General features: G+C 50.4%; 8 protein-coding genes across 8 annotated transcripts; 3 read left to right on the top strand and 5 right to left on the bottom strand.

Annotated features, from left to right (window-relative positions):
- Positions 1–263: 263 nt before the first annotated feature.
- ALTATR162_LOCUS9586 (uncharacterized protein) lies at positions 264–2,009 on the bottom strand (the record flags this gene model as incomplete). Its single annotated transcript, XM_043317220.1, has 1 exon — positions 264–2,009. One exon carries the CDS (start codon positions 2,007–2,009, stop codon positions 264–266), a length of 1,746 nt encoding a protein of 581 aa, XP_043173155.1.
- Positions 2,010–2,412: 403 nt separating this feature from the next.
- Positions 2,413–3,384, bottom strand: ALTATR162_LOCUS9585 (uncharacterized protein; the record flags this gene model as incomplete). The annotated part of the gene is made up of 5 exons (XM_043317219.1): positions 2,413–2,955; positions 3,011–3,044; positions 3,093–3,164; positions 3,214–3,301; positions 3,354–3,384. The coding sequence occupies 5 exons, from the start codon at positions 3,382–3,384 to the stop codon at positions 2,413–2,415; spliced, it is 768 nt and encodes a 255-aa protein (XP_043173154.1).
- Positions 3,385–3,916: 532 nt separating this feature from the next.
- On the bottom strand, positions 3,917–6,469 carry ALTATR162_LOCUS9584 (uncharacterized protein; the record flags this gene model as incomplete). The annotated part of the gene is made up of 1 exon (XM_043317218.1): positions 3,917–6,469. The coding sequence occupies one exon, from the start codon at positions 6,467–6,469 to the stop codon at positions 3,917–3,919; it is 2,553 nt and encodes an 850-aa protein (XP_043173153.1).
- A 2,043-nt stretch (positions 6,470–8,512) lies between these two features.
- On the top strand, positions 8,513–9,772 carry ALTATR162_LOCUS9583 (uncharacterized protein; the record flags this gene model as incomplete). Its single annotated transcript, XM_043317217.1, has 1 exon — positions 8,513–9,772. The coding sequence occupies one exon, from the start codon at positions 8,513–8,515 to the stop codon at positions 9,770–9,772; it is 1,260 nt and encodes a 419-aa protein (XP_043173152.1).
- A 925-nt stretch (positions 9,773–10,697) lies between these two features.
- Positions 10,698–11,420, top strand: ALTATR162_LOCUS9582 (uncharacterized protein; the record flags this gene model as incomplete). The annotated part of the gene is made up of 1 exon (XM_043317216.1): positions 10,698–11,420. One exon carries the CDS (start codon positions 10,698–10,700, stop codon positions 11,418–11,420), a length of 723 nt encoding a protein of 240 aa, XP_043173151.1.
- A 613-nt stretch (positions 11,421–12,033) lies between these two features.
- On the bottom strand, positions 12,034–15,396 carry ALTATR162_LOCUS9581 (uncharacterized protein; the record flags this gene model as incomplete). Its single annotated transcript, XM_043317215.1, has 5 exons — positions 12,034–12,708; positions 13,477–13,632; positions 13,679–14,912; positions 14,965–15,221; positions 15,286–15,396. The coding sequence occupies 5 exons, from the start codon at positions 15,394–15,396 to the stop codon at positions 12,034–12,036; spliced, it is 2,433 nt and encodes an 810-aa protein (XP_043173150.1).
- A 1,084-nt stretch (positions 15,397–16,480) lies between these two features.
- On the bottom strand, positions 16,481–18,400 carry ALTATR162_LOCUS9580 (uncharacterized protein; the record flags this gene model as incomplete). The annotated part of the gene is made up of 5 exons (XM_043317214.1): positions 16,481–17,135; positions 17,185–17,318; positions 17,368–17,702; positions 17,751–17,942; positions 17,998–18,400. The coding sequence occupies 5 exons, from the start codon at positions 18,398–18,400 to the stop codon at positions 16,481–16,483; spliced, it is 1,719 nt and encodes a 572-aa protein (XP_043173149.1).
- A 1,406-nt stretch (positions 18,401–19,806) lies between these two features.
- Positions 19,807–21,821, top strand: ALTATR162_LOCUS9579 (uncharacterized protein; the record flags this gene model as incomplete). The annotated part of the gene is made up of 7 exons (XM_043317213.1): positions 19,807–19,956; positions 20,012–20,070; positions 20,124–20,169; positions 20,220–20,486; positions 20,558–21,186; positions 21,380–21,707; positions 21,759–21,821. 7 exons carry the CDS (start codon positions 19,807–19,809, stop codon positions 21,819–21,821), a joined length of 1,542 nt encoding a protein of 513 aa, XP_043173148.1.
- Between the last annotated feature and the right edge of the window lie 417 nt (positions 21,822–22,238).

Below are 22,238 nucleotides of genomic sequence, written 5' to 3'. Positions count from 1 at the left end.
CAAGCGTCTGGTTGGTAGAGACTTGTTGAGAAGAGGACCGGAGGATTATCAAAATCGACGGTAGTCACATCATCGGTCTCTTTGGCAATTTTACGAGTAGACTAAGATGTGATGGATACGGTTTCATGAGAGAATCAACATCTTACGCCAACACTCTTCTGTTTACATAAAATACTTTTATTACGCGACTGAGGGCGTTGTTGAATGTACCCAACGTAATTTACAGGCACGGTTTATGCTTACCTGCGTCTAACAAGCAACGCCTAGTCAATGGCCAGCGCCGCGATCTCTGCTTCTAGCGCTGTCGTTTGCGCTCTCAGCGCGAGAAGCTGCTGTCGCTTTTCTGCCGCCTTCTCCGCCTGACTTTGCATAGTCTTCTCAGTCTGAGTCCCAGAAGCCGCACTACCACCCTTCTTCGCTTCCTCTCGCATCATAGGAAAAGCCAGAACTTCCTTGATCGTATAGTTATTCGTCAAGAACATCATGATACGATCTAGCCCCGGCCCACAACCAGCCGTCGGAGGCATCCCGTACTCCAGCGCCTTGATAAACTCCTCATCAATACCCTGCGCTTCGTCATCCCCCTGATCCTTCTGCCTTGCTTGTTCCATGAAGCGATCTCGCTGTTCGAACGGATCGTTGAGTTCGCTATAGAGATTACAAATCTCAAATCCGCACACGAAAACTTCCGCGCGTTCCGTAAGACCAGGTATCGAGCGATGCGTCTTCGCGAGGGGCGACATGAGCTTGGGGTGATTCATAATGAATGTTGGATTCGTGATGCGCGATTCAATGTATACGCCAACGAGCTTGTCGAGTAAGCGGGCGTTCGTGTGCGGAGGCGAACAAACGACGTTACGACCGCTCAAGAGTCCTAAGAGGAATTGTCGGCTCTCCTCAGTATGGAGTTCAGACGCCGGGGGAAACTTGACACCGCACGCAGCTTCCAGAGCAGGCATCATTTCAATGCGCTCCCACGGCCCCTCCCAATTGATCTCCCTCTCTTCCCCAGTCTGATTTGTAAACCTAGTGACATAGCTCCCGGTCACGTTCTTCACCAGCCCAGAGATCATCTCCTGCGTCACCTGCATCATGACCTCATAATCTGCATCCGCCTGGTAGAATTCACAACTCGTAAACTCGGGATTATGTGTCAGATCCATATCTTCATTCCGAAATACCCGTCCAATTTCGAACACGCGATCGATGCCGCCGACAACCAGGGGCTTGAGATGAAGTTCCGTTGCAGTTCGTAGATACATGTCCCGCTTGAGATCGTTGTGGTGAGTGATGAAGGGCTTGGCTGCTGCACCGCCGGCTTGATGGCAGAGAATGGGTGTTACAACTGAGATGTAACCGCGGCTGCGGAGGAAGCTGGCGATGTAAGCTTCCATGGCGTCCCAGGTTCGCAGCATGTCGCGGCTGCGTCGGTTGGTAATGAAGTCGAGAGGTCGGTCGCGATGGCGTGTCTCAGCATCTGTGAGCGTCTTGGGTAGCATGTGTAGGCTTGGTGCTAGTAGGATAACCTGATGCGCGAAGAGAGATAGTTCGCCTACGGGTCGGTTGCGTGGTGCTGTACGACCTGGATGACCGGTTACACCGATCTGGTCTCCTCTGGCGAGGTGCTCGTGTTGCTGCTTGTATGCTGCGATGTCATCTGACTCCGTGACCTGGCATACAACTTGCATCTTCTCCTCGCCCAGCTGAACCTCGTAAAAGCGCAGACGCTCTCCTGCGCTGCGGATTGTGATAATGCGACCACGCATTGTATACTCGATGTCTCTCAGCTGTTCGCCAGTCGCGATGGACTCATGCCGCTCGCGGAATGCGGCAAGGTCCGTGAGATTGGGAATGAACGAAGAATAGAGGCCATCTTCATGAGCTTCCCCACGCAGATGTTGGACCAAGGTAGATTGATTCTCGTAGTACTTGTGTGGTGGAAGCGTCTCCTGTTGTTCACGTCTTGCACGTTGCCTGGGTGCAGTCGTGGTGATGCCGTTGATAGTCATGATGATTGAAATGAATACTCTTGGAAGGTTTTTATCTATGAGATTATGAACAGTGCGTAGTGAATCGCCAGGCAAGGGTACTTCGAAGTTGTGTTATGCTTTCGGATAGAACAATGAAGTTCTTAAATAAGGCGAACCTCGAATCCAGTCATCGCTTGTGAGTCAACCACTGCATCCTTCGCGAGCATTTGCGTTACCGTGTAAACTGAACATGTAAGCGTATCCTGTTAATATGTCTTCCCCGCATTTAGGCCTTTTTGGTTACAGATGCTGTTAGCCTACTACCAAAAAAAAAGTACGGCTTGACTATACGGATCATTCACCGAGGTATCTTGAAAATCTGCTCCTATCCAAGAACGATAGCTTGATGCGCTAATTGGTTGTATTGTGTACATCTTCCCTCCTACGACTTGTCTTTCATGGCTCGCAGCGCTCCCATAACATCGATAGGCTGTGTCTTGCCAGTGACTTTCTGGAGCTCAGGGTCATCAACGCGCATGAATACGTTGTGCTTCTTCTCGTCGCCGATGGTGAACTTGCCCTGCGTCTGCTTGTTCTCTTGTGTAAAGGTGTCGAGCTTTTTGATGGCATCATTGTCCAGTACGCTCTTTGCAAACTTGACGTTGCCCTTTGTGTACTCATGTCCAGGGTAGACCTTCGTGTCATCGGGAAGGGCCGCTAGGGTTTCGTTCAAAGACTTGTGCATCTGCTCTGGAGTGCCTTCGAAGAACCGTCCGCAGCCGCCGATGAATAGTGTGTCTCCGGTGAAGACTGCGCGATCGTTTCCGTCTTCGAAGTAGAAGCATATGCTGTCTTGTGTATGGCAGGGTGTGTGGAGGGCTTTAACGTTGATGGATCCGATCTTGAAAGTGCTGTTGTGGCTGGGTGTCTCGGATACTTTGTCGCAGTCGCGACCGCCAATTACAGGCAAGCCGAATGCTTTTATCTGTGAAATGGTTAGATATTTGTGTCAAAGAGTTACACGGTATCTTTTAACTTACAACATCCACGTTACCTCCCGCATGATCGTGGTGGCTATCCAGCTTGTCAGCGAAGTCGGATCGATTGAAGCGGTTGCCCTACTGATGTGTGTTGATGATCTTGGTTAACTTAAGACCCCCAGTAGTGGTTTGCTCCCGCAGAACAGGTAGAACTCTACGGCATAGTCAGTCGTGCGTAAACCTCACTTGATCTTATAGCGTACTCCGGAGGATTGGCAGGGTCAATAATAACTGCTTCCTTGGTCTTGTCATCTGAGACTAAGTAGGCATAATTGTTGCCCGAACCCTCCCCTGACCAGTATGTTAGATCGCGTCCAAGATTCAAGGTTCTCCATTAGGGTACTCGTACACATGGGAATTGATTGGATATGCATGCTGCGTGTAGGCACGGAGGATGGCTGCTTGGCGTTAACTTTCTGTTACCGAGGGCTCGATCATGTTTTCAGGCAATTACCTTTACGATAGGACGGGAAACTGATGCTAGCGAGGAACGTTTAATGGCTGCTGTGAATAAGCTCATAAGGAAGACGCCGAACAGAAACTGACGGAGATTTGGGGATGTCAGGGAGCTCAGAGATGACCGAGGTGATGACGTTGTTGCTTGTTATCGATAAGCTCCAGCGATCCCCACGTGACTTGCGGTCCTCTTACAGAACGCGTCCAGCAGCTCGGCTCACACGAGTTCACCTCAAAGATGCAACACCCTCTAGGATGCGCTTAACATTGCACACCCACGTAGATACCTTTCAAGAGCACCAGATTACACGTTGAATGAAGAATGACTCAGATTCAGTACACAACACAAGACTACCTGTACGCCTGACAAATACCTAAGAGCAGACCTATGTACGCCATTTCGATGCTCATATACAGTCATAACAATCGTCTAACATTACAACATCCGCATCATAGCAACGACTTCAATCTCTTCTGCAGCTCCGGCTTCTCGGCCGATCCTTCACTCCTCAAACGTTGCTCCTGAGGATCGTGTAACGGGTCTCGAGTTACTGTGGCTTTGATCTTCTTGCCGAAGTACTCAATCTCAACCGACTTTCCTTCGCTTACACTACTAGGTAGCCATGCGTATGCGACAGGCTTGCGTACCGTGTAGCCGAAAGCGGCGCTAGTAACATAGCCAGCTCTTTGGCCTTCCACGAAGACAGGCTCTTTACCTAGAACCATGGACCGCCCGTCGTCGACAGTTAAGCATCTAAGTCGCTTAGACGTTGCCTTTCTCGAAAGCTGCTCAAGTGCAGATTTGCCGACGTAGTCCGCTTTCTTATCCATCTGGATTGCGTATGTCACGCCAGCTTCCCATGGGTTATGCTCGGAGGTCATGTCAGAACCTGAAGCTCGGATGCCCTTCTCGATTCGCAGTCCGTTGAAGGCCGCGCGACCTGCAGCGACTAGACCATGGGGCTTGCCTGACTGGAACAATAAGTCCCAAAGACGCTGGCCATACTCGGGTGTGGTTTGGATCTCCCAACCAAATTCTCCGACGAACGACTTTCGGAACATGGTGACAGGAACTCCAGCAATGCTTGTCTTCTTTACGCCCATGTATGGCAGGCCTTTGTTACTGTAGTCGTCTGAGCTGACTGTGCGAATGACGTCCCGAGCACGGGGACCCCAAAGACCAAGGCAGCATGTGCTGCCAGTAATGTCTCGTACCTGAGCCCATTGACCAGACGTGTACTTGTGTTGACGGCGTGCTTCGCGTGCGAGGTAGGCAAGGTCCGTTGCAGTGTTTGCACCTACTTGGAAGAGGTCTTCCTCGATCCTAGACACGAAAATGTCGCTCAGTACGCCGCCGTGGCCGTTAACGAGCAGCGTGTGAGTGATAGCGCCAGGCTGTTTGGAAACGTCACTGGTCGCCAACCTCTGGAGCAAGTGAACAGCACCGGGACCGGACACCTCAAATCGGTGGAACGTAGTCATATCGTATAACGCTACTGCGTTCCGTGTCTTCCATGCTTCCGCCGCTGCGATTGGCGAGTAGAACTTGGACGACCAAGCATCCCGATCAACTGGCTTCCATTCTTCCGGCAAGGTGTTGACTAGGTCCGCGTTCGCTTCATACCAGTGGGGACGCTCCCAGCCTCCTACTTCTAAGAAGAAAGCGCCTTGCTCCTGCTGTCGGGTATAAAATGGACTGACGCGAAGGTTTCGAGGGTTCTCTTTCGGTGCGAGCGGGTGGATAATGTCGTAGATCTCGACGAAGTTCTGTTGTGAGGTTTCGCTGACGTATTCTGGGCTAAGCTGCACTTCTTCGAATCGTGTCAATTCGCACTCCGCAATGTCGATGGTCGAGCGACCCTCTGTAAGAGTCTCTGCTACGGCGCGAGCCACACCAGCAGAATGTGTTACCCACACAGCCTCAGCAACCCAGAAGTTATCGAGGTTAGGAGCCTGTCCTACGACGGATCCACCATCTGGGGTGAAAGAGAAGATTCCGTTGAACCCGTCTGCGATCTCGGTCTCGCGGAGAATGGGAAGCAGCTCCTTGGTAGCCTTCCAGGCCGGTTCAAAGTCCTCTGGTGTGAAGTCCAAGCGAGAAGGCATGTGCTTTTCATCAACGTGTTTGGGTGTCACGCCGAGGTCTGAAGCTTTGACAGGCATCGGCCGATGGCCATAGTAGCCAATCCCGTACTGCTCTCCATGCTCTCGGTAGTACAGGTCTTGGTCTTGATGTCGCAGGATGGGCAGTTCAGCGTTCATAGCATTGATCTTCTTGTTGACCTCGCGGTTTTGGAGACCCGGAACAGCTGTTGTCTTCGCATATTGGTGTCCTAGAGGAAGGAGAGGAACGTTCAGTCCAATCATAGCTCCAATTTCCACACCCCAGAAGCCAGCACACGAAACAACTATATCCGCCGGTACAGAGCCATTGCTTGTCGTCACTCCGGTGACATGGCCGTCCGCTTGTTCAATTCCGGTAACGACAGTGTGTTCGAGGTACTTGACGCCGGCGTTGCGTGTGTTTTCGATGAGTAGCTGTGTCGCGCGAGCTGCTAGTGCTAAGCCGTCGCTTGGAATGTGAAGACCACCTAGGACCATATCCTTATTAAGGAGAGGGTACTTCTTGAGACATTCTTCGGGGCTGATCAAGTGTGCCTCGATTCCCCATGATTGCGCATACCCGTGCTTGCGCTTGAGTTCCTCCATTCGTTCTGAGGTTGTCGCTACCTCCAAACCACCTAATTGGTTGAAACAATTCTGTCCGTCTTTCTCCAGCGCTGAGAACTTCTCGACTGTGTACTTGGCGAGTAAGGTCATCGTTTTGGAGGGGTTCGTCTGGAATACTAGGCCGGGCGCATGCGATGTTGAGCCACCAGGCATGCTCAATGGACCTTGCTCAACCACAGTGATGTTGTTCCATCCTCGTGAGACCAGCTCGTCAGCGAGGTTGGTGCCGACAACGCCAGCACCGATAATAACAACGCGCTGAGAGGTCGTCATTGCAAAAGAGTTGAGAAGTATGGAATTGGATTATTGGTTCCGAAGGGTTGTAGGAAGAACTCTTCTTAAGGCTGTTTGCGCTCGCGATAACGGACCATTTCACCATGCTCTGCCATCGTAGAAGCCGAAACTAAGCGTGGCACAAACTTCAATTGGCAAAATAATTCCCATGTTGTATCCAACGGCAGCGCGGTGGACGAAAGCGGCCCACCGCCCCGCATGCGATACTTACGACATTGGTGGGGAAGATGCCAGTCGTGGATGTAGGGTCCTGATGTCCATTTTGGGATTAGTGATTATTTCGCTGGGCGCGAGGAGGCAAACCGTCTCGGGACTACATAGCCTGGAGCAACCCCGCCTCGCGTGTGCGCAATACCACCCCATCCTTCTCACGATCGTTACACCTACGAAAATTTCATTTCGTTTCGTTCCATTCGAAATCAGATTTTGAGTCAGGTAAGTATGCGTAGCATGGAGAGCTTAGTATGCTTTTCCCGTCAACTGGACATTTATGGTTGTCCTCCTGCGAATGCCAACATACCCCACCTGCTGCAATTCAACCTTGTAACAAGAATGAGCATTTGATTTTACAGTGAGGGTGATTCTCCGCCATCAAACCTTGCGACAATCCATCGCGACCCAAAAAGCCCGTGTGCGAAGCACTTGGTCCCCACCATTGCGACAAAAGCCATGCGACAACAAATCCCCCAGATCCGGCCTCAATCCTACGGGGCCTTTCGAAAGCACCAAGCCCTTTGATCAGCGCTTACACCGTACGGCATGCAAGACGGCGAAGCAATCTGGATCATGACACCAAACCCTTGCTGTCACCCTTGACACAGTCCCCGAATGCTGAGCCAGACTCAGGATAGGTTTCGAAATGGGATTACCTGAGAGCTTTCTTGCTGAGCATAGTCATCGAAGTGTCAATACTGCGCGACACGCGGCAACTTATATCGCCAAAGCGTCTCAACGCCTCCAGTGTCAGGGCGAGCCCAACGCGACACTCCGCTGCGCTGTCAGTACCATCCGGCCAAACTCACGACAGCGATTGCCGAAAGTATCCAAACCCTCCCGACTACTCTCCAGATGGCTAGGAGGGGTAGTGACATGCGAGATGTCGCGGAGATTTCCCACATACAAGGGCGCTGCCATCCAGGTCAGTGACGCTCTGCTGGCGTATGCGTTGCGCGACTCGCGTGGCGTCACTTTGCACTCATCAACGCAGCACTATTTGTACGTGGATTCCGAATCCCGCTCGATAACCTCAATCAGAGTATTACGAGCCACCGCTCAGTGGTCGTTATCAGCTGTGATACCAGCTACAAGCCCGACAGCTCATCGAGATAGCACCCTTATCTCGATGATAACAGCTGCGATCAACACTGTCAAGAAAACCTTCGATAAGGTTCCGATAGCATTTGGATAATGCGACCGTAGTAGTTCCGCAGGAACTTGCTGGTGGTAGACTGAAAGCGCCTTGGGCTGGCGTCCGTTGTCCGCATTTGGAAATCAGATCCATCAAAGTCCGTGCTAACAAGAGGGGCAGCGACGAGAACGGTCTATAGGTTCAGTCACCATGACCGCTGCCTGCATTCGATGCACAGTCAATGAAACTACTCTGGGGTAATACGACGCCATCCACTAACATGACGCCGTTAAGCTCTAGCCCTGCTTTCTAGAATGTTGGATTGATCACGATGGTAGTTCTTGCGTTAACGGAGGGACCTCAAAATAGTCAGAGTGTGTGGCGCTTGACGGTCACCTGCAGCCGAATTACGTTCCCACATCCCACTGGCTATCGCTCCTCGGGTGCGAATGGAAGCCATAACCCCATGGGGACTTAGTTGTTTGCCTTACTTGATAAGAGTGAGGAGGTAAGAGTATTGGAAGAGAGTATAATAATGCTTGCGACATCCTCAAACTGGACTCCATCTTCTCGAGTATACTCACACAACACACAAGTGAGCACCTTTGATTACTCTTCGCACAGCATTACTATACACCGAGTACGACTCTACATTCTAATATACATCTTTCACAATGGTCGGGTCACTCCTAAGTTACCTTGGCTTCGGCGGCTCAGCCGCTGCCCAGGCCCCACCAGAGAACCAAGCTGTACGAGCGCTGCCCGCCAACTGGTATACATCTGAAGAAATGTACCAGCTTGAGCGACGCGCCATCTTCACCCGAAGATGGCTCATTCTTACCCACAAGTCAAGACTCGCGAACCCTGGCGACTTCCTTCGCTACAATGTGGCCAACTACGACATCGTTGTTTCTAAAGACCGATCTGGCGAGATTCATACATTCCACAACGTATGCAGACACCGCGCATACCCCGTCGTCGAGAAGGACGGAGGCAACGCAAAGATATTCTCCTGCAAGTACCACGGCTGGTCGTATGGCCTGAACGGCAAGCTCGCGAAGGCTCCGGGCTACCAAGAGCTCCAGAACTTCGAGAAGGCTAAGAACGGTCTCTTCCCCATTCACACCCGCATCGACCGTAACGGCTTTATCTGGATCAACATGGATGCAAAGAAGGAGCCTGAGGTATCATGGGAGTCCCAGTTTGACCACGTCGACGAACAAACACGATTTAATCAGTTCAACTTCGACGACTACGAGTTCGACCACACATGGAACCTCGATGGTCCATTCAATTGGAAGATTCTTGCTGATAACTTCAACGAATGCTACCACTGCAAGAGCACACACCCCGATCTCACAACAGGCTTGATCGACCTGGAGAGCTATGACGTCTACTGCTCAGCCGACCACATTCAGCATGACCCCAAGACCCCTGAAGACCGCAAGGAGCTTGGTCAAGAGATCTGCTCCACATACTGCTTCCCCAACGCGTCCTTCACCGTCACAAAACACTTCCTCTTCATGCAGAAGTTTATGCCTAAGTCGCCTACTGAGTCAGTCATGTACTACGAGGTTTGGCGCAACAAGCACTCCAGTCAAGAGGACTTCCTTCTTATTAGTGACACCTACAAGCGTGTCATGGGTGAAGACAAAGTCCTATGCGAGCGCGCCCAGAAAAACATCGAGGCAGGCATCTTCGTTAATGGTGAGCTTCATCCACACATGGAGAAGGGACCTCTCTTCTTCCAAAAGCGATGCCGCGAAATCGTTATGGAGCACGGTATGAAGGAGAAGAAGGCTGGTCAGAAGATCTGGCCTGCGAAGCAGCAGCTCGAGCCCACGGGTACCTCAGCTATCAGCAAAGAGATGGAGGACTTCTGCGAGGGTCTTGCCTGTGGCAATGACAATGAGAAGAGCGATCTCGCTTGGTAAGCGACGACGCGATGTTCATGATTGATGATGATGCATGGCTTTGGTGTTCGGAGCGTTATGGGTACTGGAGGCTTTGAACTCGTACTTTGGGATTTGTTGTTTAACGGCATTCTTTGTAATGACTCTTAGCGATGCTTTCGACATAGCGCATCTTTTCTTCCCCTTTTATCTGGATAGAATGCATTTTCTTGCCCTTACACACTCTCTCTGGTTGCCTCAGGTGACGTGTGGCCGCGCGTATGGCTTTGACCCTGTCTTGCCATTTCCTCAACATGACGTGTCATTATCTTCACCCTCCTTCTTCCCCACATGAGCACATGCACACGTCGCAGTACCAGATCTGCATCACCGTTAACGGACGTTTGATATCGCACGGTGTTTTGGACCTAATCGGGAAAGATTGTGCATTGACCAATCGGACGCAGTGGTCGCCAGAGATAGCCCGTGGCTTGAGAAGGATGCGATAACAATCATGATTGATAGCAAAGGAAGAGAAATAGCATATGATGATGTGACAACATTTTGGCCGCTGACTGAAGGAATCGAAATTTCTTGATGGAGACTGCATCTGGGTGTGGTACCGTGTTGAGACAGGATCAGCCGTCGAGCTGCCCACACTTCTGGGTAGATCTTTTCGGCGCAATGCAGTTGCACATGACTATAATACGAAAATCGATCCTAAGCTCTAATTTACGGAGGTAAAGTGCAGAATGCCATGTATGCGATACCAATGGCAGCACATGTCTTGGGAGTTCTCACCATAGTCACGTGCGCGATGACATCAGCCGGACATGAAGATATACGCCCCGTTAACACACAGGGCGTATTTGAGCTGTCTTACATATAAACAGCTTAGCGCAACGCAAGACTAAAAATTGAGCCAAGGCCTGAATTTGAAAGTTTTACATCAGCCACGTTATATACCATGTCTAAAACGAAGCACATCGTCTTCGATATAGTCGGCACGCTTGTGTCGCATGAGCACTTCTACGCCGTCATCGACCAACGCCTTGGTCCTAAACTCAAGACCCACAATATCTCCGCACGTCTTCTCGGTTACGCATGGCTCGAAACCGCGGAGCGTGAGTACACTTACCTCTCGCTTTCGGGCTCTTACGTTCCCTTTGCAAAGGTCTTCGAGTCCATCTTCTTTCGCGTCTTGCATTTCGCTGGCGTAGCGGAACCGCGTAGTGTGGCGAGTGAGGAGGATGTGAAGTACTTTATGCAAGAGTACAAGAAATGTGAAGTTCGGCCTGGTGCGAAGGAATGTGTGGATAAAATAAAGGAGGCCGGCTGGACGGTCTGGGCGTTCACTAGCGGGGATCGGGAAAGAGTGCTGGGATACTTTGAGAAGGGCAGCATCAACATCGACGGCGATCATGTCGTTACATGTGACGAGATCGGCGTAGGGAAACCAGAAATACAGGCATATGAGAAGCTGAGAGGAAAGATTGGCGTTGGCGATGCAGCTGGTGAGCTGTGGTTTGCCGCTGCACATGGCTGGGATGTCAGTGCAGCAGGGAGGGCTGGATTCAAGACGGCGTATTGCTTAGTGTTAGAGAAAGAGGCACTAGATGATGTCTTTGGGAAGATGGACGTCGTTGCTGATACTTTGCCCGAGCTTGCAGAGAAGGTAGCTTCACAGTAAAAAGCAAAAAGAGAAAACATCATATGTCACACCCTGTATTCACTATGTGTGTATCGCCGTCTATGCTGGTCAGTGGTTGTAATAGAGACTACTCCACTGCAATAGTCGTGCTTTGTCTGAACTCGTAATCAAGAACATGAAACTAAAAAGAAAAAAGTTATAGCTCCGCCTGGGAGCAAATCTATCGCAATGATTATGGTCCAAGCATCGCCTTAACCTTACGGAATCAGCTGAGCCTGTATCTGTCGAACATCACTCCTCCAGAAAGGGCTGAGGGCAATCACGGTGAAGACCACAACAACAACGGCGTACAAGAGCATGCAAACCATCAGAAATAAGAATGGTCCTTTTCCAACCTTTCTCACGGTCGTGTCGTAGCGCCAAGGGTTGTCAAGATTCGGAGCGAGTTCATAGATACCAGCCGCAGGTACCAGAAAAATTTGGGCAAAAGCAAGTTCCATCGGATCCATGACCGTCGAGTTGGTGAGTAATACGGACATGCGGCTCTCACTAACAGCACATAGCTACCAAACCTGGCTTGCAATGGCGCTTTAGCGATGGCTGCGGCGCTGGGAGCCGCCAGGGTTGTGTTAAAGGCGTAGATATTTTTCGTTTACGAGCGAGTACGTGACGTCGTAAATTGTTGAAGTGCACGAAATTGTAAAGCCCATGCGGCCATTGCCAATCCCAAAGACAGTGCTATGGGGTACCTGTGGATCATCGACCATATGGCAAGGCCGCCAATACTGATACTATCCACCAGGGCTGTGGCATTGTAATTGAACGGGTTGAGCTGCGATGCGATCGAACTTTCCTGTGGAGATCCGTTCTCAAGGTTGTAAAATGTGCTGTTCCAGCCTTTGAGTCGCTCGAGTCCATTTGCCGGTATCTCGCCCAGATTTCCGTCAAAGATGTCGGAGCAATGATATGGTATTGTAGAATCGTCGTCCGTCCTGTTTGGTAACCCGCAGTCCGTAGTTATGGGCAGACATTTGGTCACAATCGAAGTTGTGTTGACAACATAGTCGATACCAGACCTCTCGATAGCTTCGTTTACTAGAGCGAACTTAGGGCTCCTTGGCATTTCAGAGTCTTCTTGTGCCCACCATGGATCGAATAAAAGTATGTGCTGATAACTGGTAGCTTGATCAACAAGCGTGACCAGTTGAATAGAGTCGAACGCGCCAGAGTCATTGGTATTTCCTAAAGCGTTGAAATCTTCTTCGTTGTTGTCGCCCGTTTGGTTCAGTAAACCCGTCGCGAGCACTCGGTAAGTCGTTGAAGCTCCCTAGAGTGTCCATGGTTCCGTTGTGTTATTGATTGAGCAGGAAGGACTATAGTTATTGTATATGTCGGGGGCCGTCTCATTAAGTGGACATGTCGTTTCGTTGATTCTAAAGCTGCCGTCGAAATTGGGGTTTGTACAGCCAACGTCGTAGACCAGCCGTGTTGTTGTATCAGGGGTTCTTGCAATACTTCATCTAATACTGTCAGCTTCGTTCAAGGTTCTCGATGAGTGTAGCTACCTCCGATTGATAGAAACACACTATTGCGCAGATTAAGAAGATAAAGATTGGTATATTTGGAGCGAATACGCACGTGAGGACCATGGATATCAAAGCCCCGATGCCAGCAATTCTCGTCCCATTCGCAATGTTCGGGTTCCGAGCATGCCACAACTTAAGTACAGTCCAGTTAAGAAAAAACCTTTCGTCACCTTGGAGAAGCTTTATCATATCTTGCTCAATAACTCCATGTCGATTTGCCACAACGGCGGCCTGTAACGTCAAAAGATTCCACCAAAGAAACGCTCTCACAGGAACAATGCAAAGTGGTGTCGCATGTCGCATATTGTATTAATTCTAATTTGCATGTCTTCCGGGGGAAACCCCAACTCTGGCGCTGGATAATTACAACACAATGTCGCGCCCGCACCTACCCGACCGAATCCTAACGGCTGCGTTTGATGTCATCGGCAATCTTTTCAGCCAACGCATATACCGTACTCTGGTGGGAAGTTAGTGTCGCACTGAAGAAGCTATAGAAAATGAATTACCTGAGGATGTCCAGGAGGCAATAAGGCGAATGAGCTGGCATCTACAACCCTCAATCCCGTCACGCCAATAACCCTCGCCTTGCTATCCACAACCGCATCAGGGTCATCGATCTTTCCCATCTTGCACGTGCAAGATGCATGCCACACAGTCATTAACTAATTCTGTCAGCATACGCAGTGACTGCAAATGTAGAAGACCTACTGTGTCGCGAATGGTGTTGAGGATCTGTTCGTCGGTCTGAACCTTGGGGCCGGGGAAGTACTCCTTCGTATCTGCAAGTCCACGCTTCATGGCGTCTGTGGCAAAAGCTTGACGTGTACGCTTGTAGATGGCGATCGCAACGGATTGGTCAGTAGGGTCGGTTAACCAACCAGGATCGATTGAAGGGAGCTGAGCTGTGCTAGAGCTTGTGATTGTGACTGAACCCCGGGAGAGAGGTGCAACGATGGCACCGAGGATGGACGCATATTGGTAACCATCTTTTGGCTGGGTTACGAAGAGGTTGGAAAAATCTCCAATGTAGCCAGGTGCGGAAAGGTATTCGATATCTGGCCAAGAGGCAGGGAATTGATCCAGCACTGCCGCGGCTTCTGAAGAGACAAGGTTGCGAGGAGCCTTCTCCCATCCCAGGAAGTCGCAGACAGGGTTGGTGAGGGGACCACGCTTGAGTAGGCCGTAGTCAAATGCGAATTGCGCGCCGACGTAAAGAAGGTCGTTGGCCAGTTTGGTCAACGTCTGAACCTTGTAGCGGTATGTTGGACCGAAGAAAATATGGTCTTGCATGTTCTGGCCAACACCGCGACGGTCAGCAAGGACGGGAATATTGAACTTTTTCAGCTGTTCAGCAGGACCAACACCAGAGACCATGAGCAGCTGGGGAGATTGGAAAGCACCAGCTGAAAGGATGACCTCTCGCTTTGCGCTGAGGATAGAGCCAAAAGGTATCTGGACACCAGTGGCACGCTTCTCGCTGTTGAAGATGATCTTTTCAGCTCGCGTTAGAGAGTACACCTTGAGATTGGCACGGTTTTTAGCGGCTTCAAGGAATGTTGTCTGACTTGAAGCTCGCTTCTGGTTGCGAGGTGTGATCGTAGAGCTACAATACTGGGCTCCCATGAGTTCTCCAGAGTTGAAGTCGGGTCTTGTTTTGATACCGATGCCGTTCATGCCACCTTCCATGTAGCTCGAAAATGGGCCCGCATAGTTCGCATAGGAGACATCGAGAGGCCCGCCGATGGCATCAAAGGCACTTGCAACGTATTCGGCCGACCCATTGTTTGCACGGAGCTGGGTATTAGGTGGCGTGAACTTGACCGACTTCTTGAAGTAAGGCATAAGATTGTCGAAGGTGTACGAGTCGTCGCCGACTTGGTCTGCCCAGCGCTGGTAAGAGCCGCGGTCGCCCCGCTGATAAATCATGAAGTTTCGAGCCGAACTTCATATGTTAATGATTAATTCTTTGCACAAGGTGGAGTCGTAAAGCTCACCTTCCGCCCAGGCATTTGCCGCGGGCATACTTGATTCTCCTACCGTTTGCTCCTGCTTGAGGAGCTGTAATGAAGTTCCAGTCTACAAGAAGGTTCTGGTCCAATGGGCTAGAGCCTGCCCACAAAACATCTCCAGCTGGAGTCGACGACAAGAGCGGGTTTGCAACCTGATAGAGGCCACCTGCCTCAATCACAGCAACCTTGATATTGCTGTCTTCGGACAATCGATTCGCAAGTGTAAGGCCTGCGGTACCACCCTGTTTTACATATTAGCTCAACTACCTCGGTAAACTAACGCAGCATAGGGTGAGGACAACGTACGCCAACGACGACATAGTCGAATTCTGCGTTCTGTCTCTTCTCATGTTCCGCGACCGGTACGGCAGAGACTAGAGAAACGGCCAAATAAACGAGTGACAATGAGGTACGCATGATGGCGAGCGCTGGAAGATCAAGGCAAGAAAGGATCTTGATGATACTCTACTAGATTTGGTTTAACATCGTTGCCTATATACATGCATCTTTCGTACCCAAGACCTGGGCGTTCTTAGTGGTATCTCGACTCACGGGCTTACCCATTGGCTTTGGTTGGTTCGGAATCTTGGGCAACATGTTCACTTGAAGAGTTTGGGAACTATGACACCCCCGACCCGGTTCGAGGGCATGGCATTACAGAGGGCCGAGTCTAGTTAGGTCTGGCATATGGGTATCTAGCCATCTTGATGGATGATGAGCATCAGGAACGGCCTTATTTTTGGAGTCAGCTGCGCAATTGCAGCTACCTATGTAACGTTGGTCTCTCATTAGCAACAGTACAGCCTACAGTCGACCGCTTAAAGCACGTATTCAGTTCGGAACCAAGAATTATAGTTTATTTGGAGGCTTCAGACAAAAGGGGCTGAGGCCTGATCGGTAAGCTTTCGCATGATAACTTGGGCACAAGTTCGAGCGCAGAGCAGACAACCCTTCATGTCTGGAGGGAACCTGTCGCCATTATCTTCTTCTAGTCGTTGCGCGCAAGTCCTAATGGAACTTTTCGTTGGAACTTTGGTCGGGTACGTCTTGAGAAGAGGTACTTGGTGACGTCATTTGCGTTCGCCCCTTATTTTCTCGATCAAACCTAACGAGCATAGTTCCCACTAACAAAGGGTCTAACGTGCTCGCTTCGCCTTACCATAACATTGTTGGAATCCAGACAACACCAAGCCGCTTGATCCGCAGCTTACGCAGGAGACCCACTAGTGTCATGTCTGTGCATACAGCCATCGCGGAACACCATTGCTAGCGATTTAGAAATCAGGTTGTATAGCCGCTTGTAATGAATATTGATCCAACGACCCCTCTCTTCGATCTTGGTACTACCATGTGACTTCATCTTACGAGTCCCACATTTACCTAAGCCCTGCGTCGCTGCCTGCAACCGAATCTGGTACTGCATACACAGTCTCATCCCTCCAGGGCTCTCCAGTCAAACAAGTCCAGTCCGCGTGCTCTAGCAGCATTCTCTGCCCAATACTCAAGCACCTGTCCGTGGAGTGAATCGTAACTGAAGAGGTGGAAGCGTCACGGTGAACGTGTCCAGCACCTCTTTTTCAAACGCCTCTCCAGTCTCCCCGGGTGCGAACGCAACGTCGAAATTCTGCGCGATCATCGAGAGCGAGATACGCAAGCTCATCTGAGCCAGATTCTTCCCGGGACAGCTGTATGCGCCTGTATGGATGTCAGCTGATTGCGATACATGAACATCAGCCGCATCGAGGTACTTGCCCAGAGAGAATGGTAAGTATGGAGCCTTGTCGGTCTCCATCTCTATCCTCTTTTCGCCGAATCGTTCCGGAACGAAGTCTTCAGCCTGTTGCCACCATCGCGGGTCTCTTTGAATGAGTGACACTGGTATCACCACGTTCGTGTTGGCGGGAATGTATGTCTCGTCCACTTGAATGCCCTTCGCAGGAGTTTCGCGCGCTCCACCAGTCAACAACGCTGGGCGAAGTCGCAGTGTCTCACTGAGGAAATCATCCAGATAAGAGATTGATTTGACTTTCTCGTATGACCACTGGCTGTATCCACCGGGCATTGCTTGATCTAGGAATTGCTGAAGCCGTTTTTGCTTCGTAGGGTATTTAGCGAGGTAGAAGAGAGCACCGGCGAGGGTAGTAGCGGTTGTCTCACTACATCATATTAGTTATGTCACTTGGTTGCGTTACCCGGATCACCTACCTTCCGGCAATGATCATTACCCTCGAATCATCTTCCAGAGCTGCCGCGCTTGGTGAGGCCGAAACGTCGTTCTCTTTCACAGCCTTGAGTAGCCAGGATACAACATCTTGCGGATACTTTTCACCGTCCCACGTCTAGGCTACGTCAATTGTTTGTTACCCACAGTAAAATCATGAAACATACCTTGTGTTTCTCTCTGATCTGGCCTGCGCAAAAAGAGAAGAAATCGGAATAGCCCGCCGCCGCTCCGGGGATAGAACTCAAGACGTTCAGCAGCCACGGAACTGTGCTCATGATGCCCAGCATAGTCATGTGAGCATGCACTCCTTTAATCGCAACGTGTTCGACGCCACTTTTGAGATTGTTGAAGTCTTTGCCGAAACCGACCTCGCCCATGACGTCGAAGCTGAAGAACATTGACCAGGCGGACATATCCATCGAGCTTCCCCCATTTGCCGCCAATTGGCTCTTGAACAAGTCTGCCTTCGCTTTGATACGTGGTTCGTATGTGCCGAGCGCTGCCAAGAGTCAAAAGAAAGTCCTATACCTCGTGGGTCCATGCATACCTTTGATCGAAAAGCCACGATCCCAAGCACGGCGGCGAAGCCGATGATCGTTGAAGTCGCGTGTCATATGTATCGAGCACTTCTTTGGATCGTTCCCGGTCTGACCATACCATGTTGACTTCGAGCATTCCGAATTAGGTCCATAGAGGATCGGAACAGCCGACTTGCGTAGAACACTGATCTCTCGCGGACCTTTATTACTCATCAACATCCACACCTATGGAATTTTTGGTACGTAATCGCTCACCTGTGCGCACGAAATCACCGTACTGCTCGTGCATCTTTTCTAGTTCCTTGTAGTACTGTACATTCTTCGCCGAGAGTCTCGCTGCGTAGAACTTGGAGATTTTAGCGGCGGTCGGCCCTGGGAATTTACGACATCGGTGAAAAGCCAATCGGTACAACGTAATGCTAGCGAGCAGTCCGGTGCTAAAACCGGTTGCAAAAACCAAAGCTTTCATTAAACCAAAGACGTAGAACATCCCGAAAAAGGCCAGAGTGGAAGCCACCATGAAATGAAACATGATCAGCTCAAACTCAAACGGTCGAATCGATAGGTGGAAAACAATGCCGAAGAGGACTGCTGCAATTGCGCCTTGCGACACACTGCGCTGAGTGACATCCTGCGCAGCATCTCGAATGATGTCCATGGTCGTTGCGGAAGCTCCGAGGCGTAACGCAGAGCTCTCAGGTAGGATTCGAGAAGTGAGGCTTCAGCTGACAATCTGAGACTGAGTCTCAGAAGGAGCAGGGCTTCGCAATATAGGCAGCCGCAGCAACACGCTACTTGCTCATTTGCTCGTTTCCAGCATACCTCCGTGTGTACAGTAGGCTGGTATCATCTTCCGTGAGTTGAAGACCCCCCCACCATCAGATACTGGAGTAGCGCGCATCCTTTCTGGGGGCCGTTTATTTTACCTAAATTCCGTGCGGTTCTACCCCGTTGAGCGACGTATTAGAGGCCATTGCAGGCTCATACGGATATCACTAGCTGCAGCAAGCCCTGTATAACCCATGTCTTTTCTGACGCCTCGTTTCTCGCGGCTGCACGCTCGGCGTGAAGAAGCTGAGGCTCGGGTAGACGGCATGCAGACTCGAGCGGTCATGACCCCTCTCCATGTATTACAATACTGTTGTGAAAAAAGAACTATCCAGAAGTATTGGAGGGAGCCAGCGGAGAAGCAGGTTGGCGGGGAAGCGAACGGTGTTCTGGTGGACGTGCCGGATAGCGGGATAGCTCTGCAGGTGGGGCGGGGAAGCGGCTGGGAACCACGCGTTCCGGACCATGTCGACAGGCACTTTCTGCCTCCACCAACCTGAACGCACATTTTCATATCTTATTAATGCAAGCGAGCGATACAAGCAAGTCCTTTGCACCTTGCGATCCAGGCTAGGCCACCCACCTCTGCACATCCTTTTTGAAATCCTTCCCAGCCCTCAGGTACGATCTCCAAATGGACAGATCTGCCTGACATCCTTTTGATGAAATCCACAATTGCATGTGCCAGTACCTGTAGAAGCATAGTGAGCATAGCCCCCGGTGCTTGTATTTGCTTGTTCTAGATCGAATTAGTCCCCCGCTTCTGCTTGACGGCTCGGGGAAGCGCTTGCACCAGGTTGGTTCATGGGTTGAGCCGTAACCCACAAGGGAAGCCTCCCGCACTGCGGACCCAGCTCAACGGGGTAAAGCAAGAATCTAATTATGCGCAGCGACTAGGAAGTCACCACTTGTCTTGGATCATGTGAGATATCCTGACCCTGATACGTTACAACAAAGCTCAGATACGCACATCTTTCACCGATCTTAGCAACGCATGCTCGCATTCGGCCTCATACAGGGTAACATTGGTCCTTTAGTCCATCTCCTGAGCCCGTGGGGGTGGTAAGAAAAAAGCATGGAGTCGGTTAGGAAATGTTGAAACCGTTCGTAAACTGGTCGTGACGAAAAGGTCTACTTGTGGTTTTCGTAGCAACTCCTATCGAGTACTTCTTTTGAGACATCGAGCATCCGCTCAAATCCAATGTTCATCTACTCAGGAGAAACACCTTCGTTACCATGGGATTGACAACTCTACAGCCACTGGCCTATGCTGTCGCATACATCACCTTCTTTCTTGGTACTTCCTCTATATTCCTTCGCTTCTACTGCCGGCACATTGTCCTGCGAACTTGGGGGTGGGACGACAATTTCGCGATCCTGATCTTGGTATGTGACCTAGGTCCTACGACATGTCTATTTCCATGGCTAATCGAACATGAAGCTATTCAGTATTGGCCAACAAGTTGTCTTGCATATGTTCATATATTGGGGATGTGGACTGTACGACTTCTCCGGGGTACTTCTTATTGACTTATTGCTCACTGTAGAGATAGACACATGGAAACTTTGAGCGGTGTTCAGCAGCTCGAGATCGTCAAAGTAAGGCAAAGGACCAAACGTTAGTATCAGCTATTCTAATCAATCGACAGTGGCTATTTATCGAAGAAGTGGTTTATTACTCAGTTCACTGGGTGATCAAATCGGCCTTCCTCCTCTTTTACCTCCGTCTCTCCCCAAGCAAAACCTTTTGGACTGCCGTATACGTTGGCGGAATTCTGAACTTTGCCATTTTGATTATCAATATCATGTTGGCATGCTTCCAATGTATCCCATTTGATGAGATTCTTCATCCGGGTACGCATCCCGATGCTATCTGTATCAGCACACTTGTCCTTCTCATAGGGCCGTCCGTGCTCGTAAGTCTCGAACTTCCTTTGGCTTACGTCTTCATGCATTTCCAGACACCTATTTGCTGACAATGACACAGAATATCTTAGAAGATTTCTACATCCTCATACTCCCCATACACACAGTCTTGAAACTTCAAATGTCGGTTCGGCGCAAAGCTGCAGTGCTAGGTGTCATGGCCTTTGGCAGCAGTTCCGTCATCATTGCGTGTTTCCGACTCATACCTCTCATGGAGCTGAACAACTCGCCGGATACATCATGGGTGCTTGGAAAGATGGTCATCGTAGCCGCTCTGGAGATACAGTTCGCCGTCATCGCCGTCAACTTGCCAAGTCTCAAAGCACTTTGGGCTCGAGTAGCGGGCGGACTTTCATACGGATCAGGAGCAGGGGAGCGGGGTAGTTCAAATAAGAAAGGATACAAGCTCTCGTCACTTGGCCAGAATATAACAATCGGTTCGGAAGGAAAAGGACCGAGTGGGTCAAAGTGGGGGAAGAGGCCCCATAGGGGAAGTATAACACGGCTGGAGCAAGGAGTCACGGCTACCGAGTCGGAAGAGGAGTTGTGGCGACAGGGTAATACACCATCACGGACGCTGCACTCGGCCCAAGATGGTGAACTCGGTGCCATCAAGGTTACAAAAGATTATGATGTGAAGAGCACAAAGGTTGGAGATGATGCTACCTCGGACTATTTCCTTAAGGGAGTGTAAGCATAACGTACTTGTGGGTTCTCTGATTCGATAGTATGTTCTTCGCATGGATATCGGTTCGATTACAAAATTCTTACGTGGCTTGCTGTTTGCTACCAAGATACAACTCTGTTCAGTACGATCCCTTATGCACGATACCTCCATCGTTACTACACCTCACACTACCTCTCGCCTTCCGAATACCACTAGTCACCGCCCCCAAATGTCTCTTCTCGAAACCACCGCGTTATGGCTCCGAGCAGCGCTGCTCCGACTGGCCTTTACGGTGTCACGCTTCGAAGCTGAGACTCTCCATATGCCAACGCTCCTACGGTTTTTTACAGAAGGAACAGGAGAGCAAGAACTCCATCTGCAGGCTTTTATGTTCGCCGTTGCCCCGTTGCACGCCTTCCTCACGATGCCGGTGCTCGAAACCCTTTTTGGCCAGCGCACCTTCCGGTCATGGACTGGCTACCTACTTCGGTGCCTGTACTGGTACTTCTATTTCTTGAGCATGTTCTGGACGGTCGGAATTGTCGTAAGATTGTCGTACGATGAATAAGGTCTCGCAATACTGACGCAGCTGCAGAGTCGTTTGTGGTCATCTCCTGCAGACACGTCGGTGTTCTTGCGAGTTCTTGGTCGCTGGTAACTGCCTCGTCCGAACATGGCATCCGGCTCTTTCCAACTGTACGATATGACGTTTGTAGCTCTTGAGACAATAAACATCGGCTTTCGGTTCCGCTGCTGCCCTCTCTTCCTACTTCACCTTGATCGCACGGAAGACAAAGTATCCTTCACATTCTCGGAATGTCTTCTCTCAATATCTCCACCATCCAGCTTTTGAAACCTCCACTCGTATTTCACTTTTTTCGAACTGGAACAACTTTCTTTCATTGATCAAGTCCCCTTGTAGGGCTGATTGAGGAAGAATATTTCACTCCATCTTCTGAGACTTACGTCTTAAAACATTGCGCTGACACTCGATTCTAGCTTCACCATTCACCACTCATCGACGTCAGCACTGTACCTTCGCTATGGTTACATGCCTACGGCAACCTTACACATC

Source organism: Alternaria atra (genome assembly GCF_907166805.1).
Source record: "Alternaria atra isolate CS162 genome assembly, contig: 30, whole genome shotgun sequence".
Taxonomy (NCBI): Eukaryota; Fungi; Ascomycota; class Dothideomycetes; order Pleosporales; family Pleosporaceae; genus Alternaria; species Alternaria atra.
The sequence above is the reverse complement of the archived record's forward strand: the minus strand, read 5'-3'. Positions and strand labels throughout refer to the sequence as shown.